General features: G+C 51.5%; 1 protein-coding gene across 1 annotated transcript in view; it reads left to right on the top strand.

Moving 5' to 3' along the window:
* ZCCHC14 (zinc finger CCHC-type containing 14) overlaps nt 1–12,840 on the top strand; it is a 55,735-nt gene extending 42,895 nt beyond the window's left edge. Inside the window, exons 4-13 of the mRNA XM_060000372.1 lie at nt 1,001–1,072; nt 3,716–3,825; nt 4,602–4,696; nt 4,778–4,832; nt 5,854–6,133; nt 7,611–7,702; nt 8,075–8,202; nt 9,442–9,582; nt 9,666–11,147; nt 12,284–12,840. Coding sequence (XP_059856355.1) covers nt 1,001–1,072; nt 3,716–3,825; nt 4,602–4,696; nt 4,778–4,832; nt 5,854–6,133; nt 7,611–7,702; nt 8,075–8,202; nt 9,442–9,582; nt 9,666–11,147; nt 12,284–12,339 — 2,511 coding nt within the window. The 3' untranslated portion in view covers nt 12,340–12,840. The remainder of the gene's footprint in view (nt 1–1,000; nt 1,073–3,715; nt 3,826–4,601; nt 4,697–4,777; nt 4,833–5,853; nt 6,134–7,610; nt 7,703–8,074; nt 8,203–9,441; nt 9,583–9,665; nt 11,148–12,283) is intronic.
* Nucleotides 12,841–13,907: the final 1,067 nt, after the last annotated feature.

Here is a 13,907-nt window from a genome sequence, read left to right as displayed (position 1 = left end):
GGCCAGCGCGGGGTGGGAGGAGAGCATGAGAGTTGTTTGGTGTCTCCAGCCTGTTTTCTCTAAATCAGTGTAAATACAACGCTTTCCTATTGGTGATAAAATACACTCAGTCATTTTATTTGCCGACTTGAAATCCTCCAGCGCTCCTTCTGGATTTTAGGGTAAACGTCCTCGTTCGTGGTTTAACCCTTCTTGTTATGGACCCTGCTTCCCTCCCATCTCATCCTGTCCCCTCTGTCCTTCTCGCGCCTTCCGAGTTCAGCTCACGCTTTCCTCGGTGCAGGAAAGCCCTCTGCCCCGGGGAACAGTCCATTTGTGGAGTCATGAACTAAAACTGCTGCTGTCATAGGTGCAGGAAGGGAATACAGACACACCGGGCTTTGTAGAACTTCCGGAAAGACGTTTCTGATGTTTTCTCCCCGAATTCTTACCCCGCCCCCTGCGATGGAGGATGTTCCCCGCTATTCTGGTACTGACTGCCCTGGCCTGTGTCACCTCCCCCCCCCCAGTTCTGTCAGATTCCTGAGGGCTGGGACCTGGCCTCCTCCCGTCAGCATGCCCCCAGCACTGAAATGTATGGAGTACTCACTGTTTGGATGGGCTCGTTTCTGGTAATTTCTTGATTCCACACCCACAGTTGCGTAGACTGACCTGAACGGAGGAGGTCCCCGTGAGGATGCTGTGCTCACACACATGCTTGCAGTCGGGGTCGCCAGGGCCTTTCTGATGCTTTGAGGAGCAGCCTTAGACTCCACACTTGAGTGATAACACTGCTCTTTGAATAATTGCGCAAAACAGGAAGCTAAGCTTTAATGCACTTGAGTTCCGTGAACATTCTTTCTGTAACAAGCCAAGGGGTATGTAAACGCTCCAGGCAAGAGGCGCACTAGGGCTCGTCCCACTACTGCGCCTGTACCGGCCACGAATCCCTGGACAAGTGTGTTGGGAATTAAGTATGTGGCGTCTGTTTTTAAGGTTTGTTTGTTTATTTGTTTTTAAGGTCTTGTGGTCTGATTCTTCAGTAACATCAGTAACCAAATCTTCCTCTGAAGTGACTGAATTTATTTCAAAGGTAAGGTGATTTAAGGGCTCTTACAAAAATTAAAAGGGTCTCATTCCCCACGGTCCACTGGACTGCCAGGTAATTTCCGTGGTTGCAGCCTTCAGCGGGTGCAGTGAGTGCAGTGCCGGGGATTCGTGCTCCAACAGGGCGAGTGGCCCTCAGGGCCACGGTCCACATTCCTTCCGGTTGTGGAGAACGAGATGGGACAGAAAGATGCGAGTGCGAAGGTGCCCAAGGGGTGTTTTGTTACAGCTCAGCCGAAGCTGAGTGAGGGGCTCACGTGGCGGCAGTGGGCAGACAGTTCACCTTTTTCCACCTTATTCCGTTTACATATTGAATTTTCCTGTTTGTTTTTATTTTTTAAAGTTGAAATACAGATGATGTACAACCTGTTTGGCTTAAAATTGATTCAAAAGATACCGTTTGAACAAGCTGCACGACTAAAGAATTACCTCTGTACCCCCACGTACACGTGTCATATACGTACACACCTGTGTGTCTAAAGTCCCCTGGCCTGGCCTGTGCCGGAGCAGTGAACCACTGTCTTTGCCGCAGTTGTTCAGCTGAAGTAGTCACCTTTGTTGTGTGGAATAACATAGCTGAAGTGTCTCCAAGGTGTGGCTTGCAATTTGATTATAAAATTAAGGCTATAATCCCGTAGGAGAGAATCGAGTGGATGGATCCTGTGTGAGAAGCTTGGGCGAAGTTGTTTGCGTGTGCCTCTTACTCAGGCCTGCCATACGCTGAAGGACGCCCCAGTGCCGTGCTTTCTAGGATTGATTAGTGATCCTCCCCGGGGGTTCCCTGTTTCCTCTGCACCACTTAGAACACTGAATTTCCTCTCCTTTGTGCCTATCCTCTTGTCTTGTGAAAAAGCGCTTCTCTGGACTCCGCTGATGCCGGCCGACTTTGCCACCCTTTTGTCTGGGTGTTTGCAGTGGCTGATACTCACCTGGCTTTGGGTTCTCTGCCCTGCCTGGTCTCTGCCTTGCTGTCTGTCAGTAATTTTGGAAACTTCTTGTCCATTATCTCTTCAGATATTTCTCCTGCCCCACTCTCTCTTCTTCCGGGCCTTGAATCATGTGTACGTGACCCCGTCTTCAAGTTTACTTACGTTTCTCCTCAGCTCTGCCCAGGTTGCTGACGAGCTGAATTCTTCATCTCTAGTACCATGATTTTGGGGTTTTTTGTTCTTTTGTTTTCTGTAGCTTTTCCGTTTGATGACGTCTTTTAATAGAAAGTTTCCATCTCTCTGATGAAATTTCCCACTCGTTCATGCATGTTGTTCATTTTTTGAAACGAAGTCCTTTAGTATGTTCAGCATAGTTATTTTCAAGTCCTCGTGTGATAGTGCCAACATCTGGGTTATTTTCCAGTCTGGTTCTGATGATTATCTTGATGATAGATTGCCCCCCCTTTTTTATCTTATAATTTTTGACTGAACGTGAGACGTCACATCTAGAAGCCAGCCTGGAGACGGGCCTGCTGCTGCGTCTGTCGGCCGGCGGTGGGGCTTCAGGTTGATGTCTTCAGGAGCGGAGCTGGGTTTGGGTTTTGCTGTTGCGCCACAGGCCTCAGGTTCCTCCAGGGAGGCCTGCTGGTCCCTTGAGCCTTGAGAGGAGCCTGGCGTGGTCTTGCTTCACCTGTGGCACAGAGGGGTCTCCCTGCTCCGCTGACTCCTCCCTCCCTGGGAGACTGCTGTCACCTGTTGCGTGGTGATGCATGCGCGGTGAGGGTGGAGCGGTTCCCCGTCCTGCTGGTGCAGCCTCAGCTCTAGCCACAGGGTCGTGGGGGGCCTTTCTCAGCATCCCTGCCCCTTCCTTCCCCAGCAGCAGCTGACTCGGCTCAGGAGGGCTTTCTTGCCCCTTCCTTGGGGCCAGAGGGGTTTTGTTTTCATCTTCCCTGAGAAGCAGGGTATCTCTGCCTGGGACCTGGTGCCGGGAGGACTTTCCCCTCCTCCTCCAGAGGCATGAAGGCATTTCAGCCCCCAGAAACGGGGGGTTTTGCTTGAGCTCTGGGAGCACGAGCAATCTCGTCCCTCCCCCAGCGGGTTACGGGCTTTTTGCTTTGGATTGAGAGCAGGCTCCAGGGAAAGGCATGGGGTTTCCAGCCTCACCCCCAGGGGCAGCTGCCTCACCCCTGTGCCACCTGTGCAGACTCTCTCCAGCCTCCCCGCCTGTGGAAGGGAGCTCGGGAACGAGGACACAGGCCCCCTGTGTCTGGGCTCCGGGCTGACGGCTGACTGACGCACACTCAGCCTGTGGGCATGTGTCCATCCCAGCCGATCTCTTCTACCTGCTTGTATGGCAGCCACCTCTCCCGCGGGCTCTGCCACGGCTGAGACAGTTCACGTGCCCTGTGTCCTCAGAGGGGCAGGTCCGTCTTGGAATTCGGTTCACCTGGTGGCCTTGCAGCTCAGCCCTCTGCTGGGCTCAAGAGCAGGCACAGCGGTGTGGGGTGTCGAGCTTCTTCTTGATGTTGTGGTGGGTCGTTGCTTCCTGCGTCCCAAGTGGACGCAGAAGCCCAGGTGGCTCCCAGAATCACAGCAGCAGGTGTCAGCAGCCAGGACCTGCCCAAGTGTTTCCCGCAGTGAGGAGTTCTGGTTCCGTAAGATGAATTGTGACATACTTCCCATGCCTTTTCGTCTTTCAGTTATCTCAGCTGTGTCCTGAAGAAAACTTGGAGAAATTCATTCCTTGCTTAGCTGGCCCAGATGCATTCTATGTAGAGCGAAACCACATGGATCTGGAAGCGGACCTGAGGTAATGCTCGTCACCCCACCCAAGGCCACGGCCAGCGGCCCCCCTGCGGCGCTGTGGCCGCCGATGGCCCTGTGCAGTGCGGGCCGCCGCCGTTGGCCCTGTGCAGTGCGGGTGGGGCCCGACGTGAGCTGCCTATAGGCATCTGAGGGGCTCCTCAGGTGACATGCGGTCTGGATGGTTCAGGTCTCCTGTTTGCCTCTAGGGGTTTTCATCAGTTATGGAGAATTTGAAGGATTTTAATAATCTAGGCATGATTTTGAGAATATATAAGTGAAGGAATTTCAAAGTGTATGCCACCATTTAATGTAATTTTGACAGTCTTAATGAAATAAAATCTGCTTCTGTCCTATAGTTGAAAGGATAAAATGAGGACCTAATAAAAAGTCTCTTGGGCCCGGTGGCTCTGGACCCTTGATGACGTCCTGGCGCGTTGGTCTTGTACGTGCGCACAGAGGGCCCCGGGGACTGGGGCCAACATCAGAGTGCCACACAGCAGCTGTGACGGCCCCAGCTGTGCTCATGGCCCGGGTCGTGGGCCCTGAGAGACTCAATTCATACAGCGTAGTACAGTGTAAATAAGGAAAAGGGGCACCAGGAAACAGTATGAATCATACCAAGAATGAAACTGAATAAAGCAGGAAGAATATAGGTTAAGGCACTTCTGTTTAGTTTTTCTCTGCTATATATATCTCTTAATTGAAAGTTAAAATTTCTCTGCCAGTTACTTTTTGGTAACACGTTTTGATGCTGATAAAACCACTCTGTTTCATTTCTAGGTATTTGGCTTCATTACCTTCTCACATATTAAAAAATGACCATGTTAAGAAATTTTTCAGCACTTCATCTCCCACCCAACAGCTTCAAAGTCCAGGTGAGTTTGTAAAACATAATTCAATAAAAGTAGAAACATTTTTATGGTCTGTAAATAAATTATATCTATTTTAACTTGTAGGTCCTGGCAACCCTTCCCTGTCTAAAGTCGGTACCATGATGGGCGTGTCTGGAAGGTGAGACTTCTACCATGTAACCAACACATTTCCAGTCAGCCTTGTTACAGAGCTTACTTTTCATTTTGTGTAAATAGTTGTTTCTAGAGTTAAGTCACTCTTGATCTTAGTCTTGAATAATAATATTGAGAGAAGAATTGGATAGAGATAATCCACTTTTTGATTTCTTTAAAAAAAAAAAAAAAAGTGGTTCTCAGAGCCCCTGGAATTAAAATTCCCAAAGACCCTTATTGCAAATGCCAGTTTCTGGGCCCTGCACATTCTAGGAAACCAAAATTTCTGAGAATCTTCATTTTTACAAGCTCCTGGGGGAGTGATTAAGCCCACGAAGGGCCAGAGTCGCTGCTCTGGAGGCCCCTCTGCCAGCACAGGGCCCGACAGTGATGGTGGCAGTGCGCGGGTGACAGACAGACTGCACATCTGGACTGACAGCCAGCATTAAGATGGGCTAACATCACAGACGGTGTGTGCACGCGTGCGCGCGCACACACACACACGGTTCTGTGAGCTCTAATCAGGTAATGAGGTCTTTCAAGGTGCTGACTTTCTTCACCCTCTGCCTGGAGTGTGTAAACATGTAATATGTCAGTTTGCAGTTTAGTGTGGAAGGGGCAGGGACAGAGGGTGATGCTTTGGTCCTTCAGCTTTCTAGAATTTACTTTTCAAAAAAAAATTTAATTTGAATATTAAAGATTTTGGAGTTTTAATATATGATTATCAGTATCATCCTGTGATAGAAGCAACAGAAAGAAACTAGTCAGCAAAGCCACAAGTCTGGTGGTGACACACAGACGTGTACATATACATAACATGTACACACGTACAAGCGCAGCATCTAGATGGGTACATACACGTCCGTGCACGCACATGTCCACGCCTTCAGACGTTCACCCCAGGGTGGTGGTGGCTGTAGCTCTGGCGCCAGCAGTGGACGTGGCTGCAGATGCAGTCCAGGCTGTAGGAGCTGGTCCTCGGTGGAGGCCGTGGTCTTTTGAAAACTACCTGTCTGCTGTCCTCGCAGGCCTGTGTGCGGAGTGGCCGGCATCCCGTCGTCTCAGGGCGGCGCCCAGCATCACGTGCAGCACTCGGCCAGCACGTCCGCCTTGCCCCACTGCTCGCACGCGGGGGGTGCAGGCTCAGCTCTGGCCTACCGGACCCCGATGGACAGCTCGCCCGCTATCTTGATGCCTTCCAGCCTGCAGGCCCCGCAGACCCAGGAGCAAAATGGGATTTTAGACTGGCTTCGGAAACTGCGTTTGCACAAGTACTACCCCGTCTTCAAACAGCTCACGATGGAGAAGGTACGTTGGTTGCTAGCAGGCAGCAAGAGCGTGCTTGTTGTCTCAGGTAACCCGTCAATTTCTTTGGACCTCATTCCTAGAGGAACTGAGTTGGGTTTCTGCAGCGTGTGTGTCGTGGAGGCCATACCACCTGGTCCTTAACACCTGCAGATGCGTGTCCCCGCAAGTCCTGTGAGCTTGCTGGAGGGGCCGCGGATTTGAATTTGGAGGCGACCTGCAGCTGAAGCAAAAACTGGATCACAGTTGTCTGTAAACAGCTTTCTTAGGATAGTTTGGGGTCTTCCCAAACGAGACACTCACTGTCTGTGACTGAGGGCTATGTCTCCAGCAGCCCTTCAGTGGGTAGAGGTAGTGAATTGTGGGCCCCGCGTCCCCCTTTCTTAGACGCCCCTCAGCGTAGCCTTTTACAAGAGCCCAGTGCAAAAGGGTTGTCTGATGACCTGCCTTCATGTAGGCTCTTAGAGCTAAAGGAATAGATGAATTTATGTCTTTCAAGAAATCCTACATAGCAGTTATCTTTTACAATACAGTTTTGACAAGGAGCATTTTTTCACTGTTAAAAAAATTCTGAAATTTCTTACGTTTCAGTGTCAATGGTAAAAGTAAATTGGACCTGTATGTGATGTTTGAACTCTGAGCTCCCCCTGCTGGATAAAGTGACTTGGTGCCTTTTATCTCTGCAAACGTTTCGTTTGTCCAAAAATCTGCAATTGAAGAATCTAGAAATCAAGCTTTTACTGCTAATAAAAAATACATTTTAAGTAAATTTTCAATACTCTCAGTTTAGGATTCACAAGTCTTAAAAACAACAGATTTTACTAACCTTGGTCATGATCAGTTTAAAAAGTTTTAGCGTAATGTATGAGTTGAAAAGGCTAAGATCACAGATCATGTTATGGACCGTTGTGAGAACCAAGTATCATCTTTTTTCTTAGTATGAGGCCAGTGAGTTAGGGCGCCGTTCAGTTTGGATGGCATCTACTTTTCTGGATCATTGGCTACCCAACAAAGTTGCTGTTGTCCCTAAAATGACCATGATCTCAAGAAAAAAGAGCCACTAAAGAAGACTGCTCCTGTCGCTGGCGGGAGAGCCCCGGGAGGGGAGACACTTCCACCAGCTGCATCTCTGCAGCAGTTGAGACGCAGACACTGTTTCAGTCTCCTGCCCGCATAGCACGGACCTTCCAGGTGCCCAGTCTTCACCCACCTGTCACTCGGACGCCTGTGCTGAAGGCTCAGTGGGCACAGCCCGTGACCCTCAGACGCACAATGAGCGTCTTATATTTTGGACCCTGGACACCAAGTCATTTAGCAAGTAAATGTTTGACAGCGATCCCCAGTCTTTTATTATCTACTTAAGTTTGATCTGTTTACATATCCTAGAGGTAGAATACATTTATGAAATTAAACTCCAAGTTCTTTGTCTTCAGAATCCTAATTAATTCTCACACTTTGTAATTTGTTTCTTCTGTGGAAGTTTCTGAGCCTTACGGAAGAAGATCTAAATAAATTTGAATCCCTCACCATGGGAGCAAAGAAGAAGCTCAAGACTCAGCTGGAGTTGGAGAAGTGAGTGTGAGATTGTTTACAGAATGTGTCTTCATTTTAGTTTCTAACATGCGGAACAGACGCTAGGACTTATTACTGCTGATTGCTTATCAAACCTTAATTAATGCTCTTAAGATTCTACAAATGTGGCTTTGGTTTGCTAGGAAGGACCCTTTAGAGTGAATCTGAGAAGTCAGAATGCATTATCTTCCACCCTGGAGATTATTTTGGCAGAAATCAGCCTTCTTAAGTAGAGACTGAAACACGGAGAGGCCCTGCATTAAGTAGAGACTGAAACACGGAGAGGCTCTGCATTAAGCAGAGACTGAAACACGGAGAGGCTCTGCAGCAGAACTGAACGCTCGCTTGTTGCTGTGCTTTCCTGTCGCACAGGGAGAAGTCAGAGAAACGGTGCCTGAACCCCTCGGCCCCTCCCCCAGTCAGCAGCAGCGGAGTGGCCCGCGTTCCCCCCACCAGCCACGTGGGGCCTGTGCAGCCGGTGCGAAGCAGCCATGCTGCAGGTGGGTGGGGCCGGGCGCGCCTGGACCTGGGACCCTTCGGAGGAGGGCCAGGCCACAGGTCACGCCCCTTTTCCCTTTCTGTTTTCTAGTGCTTAGAGTTACTTTTCATTATTTTAGTTTATTTTATTTTTAAATTAATTAATTTAACTTTTGGCTGCGTTGGGTCTTTGTTGCTGTGCGTGGGCTTTCTCTAGTTGCGGCGAGTGGGGGCCACTCTTCATTGTGGTGTGCAGGCTTCTCATTGCAGTGGCTTCTCTTGTTGCAGAGCATGGGCTCTAGGTTCGTGGGCTCAGTAGTTGGGGCGCACGGGCTTAGTTGCTCCACGGTATGTGGGATCTTAGTTCCCTGACCAGGGCTTGAACCCGTGTCCCCTGCATTGGCAGGTGGATTCTTGACCACTGAGCCACCACGGAAGTCCCAAAATTGGGACTTTGCTGTTTCCATTTTCTCATACTTAAGAGTTACTTTTCATTATTTTAGCTTTTATAGTTTCTGCGACAGGAAAATAGAAGGGACGTTTGTGTTAGAAGCTGGAGACTGGTGACTCGCCTGAAGTGGTTTGGGCAAAAGCATTAGACCCAGAAACTGCTCTGGTGAAAGGGAGAGAGTAGGAAGTATGCAAAATAGATGACAGCCTCGCCCCCGCCCCCCCCCCCCCCCCCCCCCCCCGCCCCACCACGGCAGGTGTGGAGGCGGCTTCAGGCCGTTGCCCTGCAGGTCCATCCTGAAGTCCCTGATGCCGCGCCACCAGCCTTCCTCCTCTTCTCCCTGCCGTCCTCTCCTCGGCAGGAGGGGGAGGGTCACGGTAACAGCTGTTCTGCTGTTTTCCTCATGCACTAGAAATATCAAGAGTGACAGTGAACCAGGAAGAAAAAATGTCAGTGCATCTTTTCAGTGCTTGTTTGACTGAAAAGGTCTTATGTCCCCGTCCTCAGGAAACGGAGGTGTCTGTCTGTGGAGTGTGCCTGTTGTAGCACCCGGTGGTTTGGGGGTCCTTTTCCTGTCCTGCAGCGTCTGCGTGGGGAGGCTGAGAGCACGGCCACGTGTGCGTCCGCCGCCTGGCGAGCTTGTGAGCCTCAGCCCTGTATGAATAGGGACAGGATAGAAAATGAGCCCGATAGGCATGCACGCGGGTGGGAGAGCGCGCGGTCGGCGCCGGCTGGCACAGCCCCCGTCGGCATCCCGTGGCTCGCGGACCTTGGTGCCACCTCCGGGCTGTCACCTGTGCCTTCTCCGCAGCACTGCGGGTGGAGGTGGCGCAGCCCCCGCACCAGACGGCCCGGGAAGGCAGCTCCTCTGAATGTTCCAGCTCCTCGCCCAGCCCGATGGGCGTGCAGGCCCGGGAAGAGAGCTCGGACAGCGCGGAGGAGAACGACAGACGTAAGCACGCCCCGTGTGGCTCGCGCTGTGCTGCCCCGCCCTGGTCTGCGGAAGCTGTGCTGACGCTGTTTCCACCTCTCTAGGTGTGGAGATCCACTTGGAGGGCTCTGACAAGGAGAAGCCTGTGATGCTGCTGAACCATTTCACTTCAAGTTCCGCCAGGCCCACAGCCCAGGTCCTCCCCGTGCAGAACGAAGCAGGCTCCAATCCGTCGGGCCACCACCCGCTGCCCCCGCAGATGATGACGGCGGCCTCGCACATCGCGCCCATCCGGATGCTGAACTCCGTGCACAAGGCGGAGAGGGGGGGCGCGGACATGAAGCTCCTCTCGTCCTCTGTGCACTCGCTGCTGTCTCTCGAGGAGCGCAGTAAAGTCTCTGGACCAAGAAGCGGCATCAAAGTGGACAAGAACTTTGGCAGCACCATGATGGACATGCTACCCGCGTCCACCCCCCATCAGCCCATGCAGGTCCTTTCTGGACTCACCGAGAGCAGCTCTGTGTCGCCCACCGTCTCCTTTGGTCCCCGCACCAAAGTCGTCCACGCGTCCGCCCTCGACAGGGTGATGAAGCCGGCACAGCAGCCGGCCCTGGTGGTGGAGACCAGCACTGCTGCCGCAGGGACGTCCAGCACCGTCTTCCATGTGGCTCGGCCACCCATCAAACTTCTGGTGTCTTCATCTGTCCCTGCAGACTCTGCCGTGTCTGGGCAAACGTCCTGTTCCGGCAACGTGCAAATAAGCGTGCCCCCTGCCATAATAAACCCTCGGACTGCTCTGTACACAGCCAACACCAAAGCTGCCTTCTCTGCGATGAGCAGTGTGCCCGTGGGCCCGCTGCAGGGCAGCTTCTGCGCAAACAGCAACACTGCCTCTGCCGGTAGCCACCCTGCCACGTCCTTTGCAAACATGGCCACCGTGCCCAGCTGCCCCGCCCCCAGCTCCAGCCCCGCACTCTCCTCGGTCCCCGAAAGCAGCTTCTATAGCAGCAGTGGCGGCGGCGGCGGCGGCGGCGGCGGCGGTGGCGGCTCCCCCGGAAACCTCCCCGCCTCGGCCCAGAACCACCACCACCACCACCATCATCAGCAGCAGCCGGCGCCCCAGCAGCCCGCGCCTGCCCCGCCCCCCGGCTGCGTCGTGTGCACGTCCTGCGGCTGCAGCGGGAGCTGCGGCTCGAGCGGCCTAACTGTCAGCTACGCCAACTACTTCCAGCACCCGTTCTCGGGGCCGTCCGTCTTCCCCTTCCCGTTCCTGCCGTTCAGTCCCATGTGCGGCAGTGGCTACGTGGGCGCCCAGCAGTACGGCGGCGGCGCCTTCCCGGTCGTGCACTCGCCCTACAGCAGCGGCGTGGGCCCCGAGCCCGTGCTGGGCGGCCAGTCGGCCTTCACCGTCCCGCCCGTGCAGAACTTCATGGGGGCGGCGGGCGTCTACCAGGCCCAGGGCTTGGTGGGTAGTAGCAACGGCTCCAGTCACAAAAAGAGCGGGAATCTGTCGTGTTACAACTGTGGGGCCACCGGTCACCGCGCTCAGGACTGCAAGCAGCCGTCCATGGACTTCAACCGGCAAGGTAAAGGCCCCCGAGGTGGAGAGCTCCAGACAGGAGCGTCCTTTCTGTGAAAGTAATAGTCAACTTCCTTTTTTTTTTAAAGCAAGCAAGAAGTGGTTTTTCAAATGCTCTCTGAAAAAGCACGAAACTCTTGATGGGCTGTGCAGCCCCCAGAAGGTCTGCTTTGGTTCTGAGACTGTCTCTGTGATTTCAGCCTGCTTCTCATTTTGGAGTGTGGCTAGCTGGCTGTGGCCCAGTGGCTCCTTGGTCTGTTATTTTTGTGCCACGTGACTGGGGAGGAAGCATGGGTGATTTAGTGCCACCGCCGCAGGTGTTTAACTGAGAACCGAGGGCGTGGCATGTGAGTTCAGGCGCTACAGGTGGAACTCGCTGTCCCCGCTTCTCTTCCCCCGTCTAGAGTGGCAGTGGCCATGGCCGTGGGCGTTGTGTGGCGGCTACGTGGTGTTTTCACTCTCTGTGCTGCATCTTCTTCCTTCCCCCTTTGCTACTCTTTCTTGTCTCCTTTAGTCAAGTGTGTGTCTGCTGTCGTTACCACACCAGGTTTGTTCTTGCTGTTTTCCTTGGAAAGATTAGGCTGGGCGTTGGGAAAACGGGTCCCAGCCTGCGACTGCTCACTGTGCGACCTTGGATAGTCAGCCACTTGCTTTCTGGAGACTTTTGAGGGTTGTTCCAGACCTGCCTGTGCCCCTTAGTCACCTGGAGAGCTTTACAGACAACTTGGAATCAGGTCTGGTGGCAGGTGGAGTGACTGTGGGCTGTGGGCCCCCCCTCCCCCGTTGATAGAGGTGGTGCTGCGTCTCCTGACGCAGCGAGCCCGGAGGCCTGTGGTGGCGGCCAGGCCTCCCTTGCCCTGTCCCAAGGAAGGGGGCCAATTCTGTGCTGTCTGAGCTCCCAAAGAATGAAGAAACAGACTGGGAACTCTTCAGTCTTTTTCACCCCTTCTCTGATTTGATAAACTTGTTAAGATAACGTCCAGTTTGCGGGGTGGAGCCAGGGGAGCTGGGAGTGGTCAGAACAGGTGGTCTGGATTTCCAGCACCCAGATCTTGACCAGTGACTCTGGAAATAACTTTGGACAGATCATGGCAGTAATTCTATGGTGATTCAAATTTGATCTCTTTTTTTTCCCCTCTCTAGGTACGTTTAGGTTGAAATATGCCCCTCCAGCAGAGAGTCTGGACTCCACAGATTGATATTTTTCTCTGGCAACAGAACACTATTAAGCCATGGAGACCTAAGGAAAATTAAATACAAAACTGAGAAGTCTAGTTGCTGTTGAGCTCAATATTTTTAATCCAAAGGTGCTTTACTTTACTAGACTGGATAGAAAACCTAGCGTAGGAATGCATCAAACTCAGTTTTATTGCCAAAATCCTAGATGGGAGCTTGATGTCAGGACTGGCCTAGTGGGTATCTCCACTGTGGGTGAAAGTTGGCCACCTCCACCCTTGGTTGCAATGCAGAGACCTCCCGTCTCCTGAAGAGCATTGCCGTAATTGGTCCTTCTAGGCTCACACGTAATTCCAGGGCAGCTACGTGAGGTTGGAATCGAGAACTGAAGGTCGGAGTTCTCCAAGTGGAGTTCTACCAGTCGGACTCTTGACACCCCTGGTGAGGGAAAATGTCGCCTTTGTTCTGTTCTGTTCTGTTCTGTTTCGTTCTTAAAGTGGTTAGGCACTAATCTCTGGGCTTTTTAAGGATTGCACTACTGAAGAATGTAAACCGATGTCCATCTCTGCAGTTCTGGGAGACAAACTCCCTGAGACCAGTCAGTGCAAGACGCTCAGAGAATCCGTTCTTAGAGTCCGCACCAGCAGGCTACACGATTTAGTACACAACAGAGATTTTAGTATTTCCTTCCCTCCTTAAAAGCACTTGTAGCAGTTTCAGGGTTTTTTTTTTCTTTTTTTTTTCCTGCAAATAAATTTAAACTACATTATTAAATAGAAATAGTTACTTGCAACAACTTAATTTCTAAAAGGGTCCAAGTCCCAGAGAATCCCTAGTAGTCAAAGCTTTGAGGACACCTTCCTTCCCAGCCCTTCCGAGCTTTGAGTCCTGTCGTCTTCCACCACGAAGGAACTCTGGCAGAGACGCGATAGCGGCACACCTCGTGAGCGGCACTCATGGATGCTGCACGTCCTTAGCCAAGTTTGCAAGTTCTTTTATCTCCCATGGACTTCCCAAGGACCCCAAGGCTCACTGCTAATGGATTCACACTTGAGACAGACATTTCAACAACAATAATACAGTCCTATAATCTCTGAGCAAACGATTGGAAATTTTCTCCTGTCAACTTCTTTTGTATTAGGCTGTGTATCAATAGTTAGTTCCGTTAAAAATTACCTGGAAAACTACAATAGAAAGTGGTAAGACTCTGAAAGAGAATACACTGACAGGACAGAGCTACAAGATCTGCAGAAGTCTAGTTTTACCAAGGTGGGAAATCAAGTCCACCACACAGCTCTCAATTTCACCCCACTGCAATGAGAGCTTTTGGTCCGAAAGTTAGGGACTTAAAGCTTCCAGGCTAAAGGGAATTTTCTGCTCAAACAATATTGTTTTAAATGCTAAAGCCTTCAATATTAAAATATTGATTGGTAAGGTCTTGCCCAGGGATTTTCCAGTTGAATATTTATTTAAAAAAAGAAAATCACAATACTCAGACCACTCTTAAAATGGGACAATCAGCCTCATGTAAAATTGGTGTAAATCAAAAGAATACCCTGGAATTTGAGGCATTGTGATGTAAGGCTTCAAA

Source organism: Delphinus delphis, chromosome 20, assembly GCF_949987515.2.
Source record: "Delphinus delphis chromosome 20, mDelDel1.2, whole genome shotgun sequence".
Classification (NCBI taxonomy): Eukaryota; Metazoa; Chordata; class Mammalia; order Artiodactyla; family Delphinidae; genus Delphinus; species Delphinus delphis.
The sequence above is the reverse complement of the archived record's forward strand: the minus strand, read 5'-3'. Positions and strand labels throughout refer to the sequence as shown.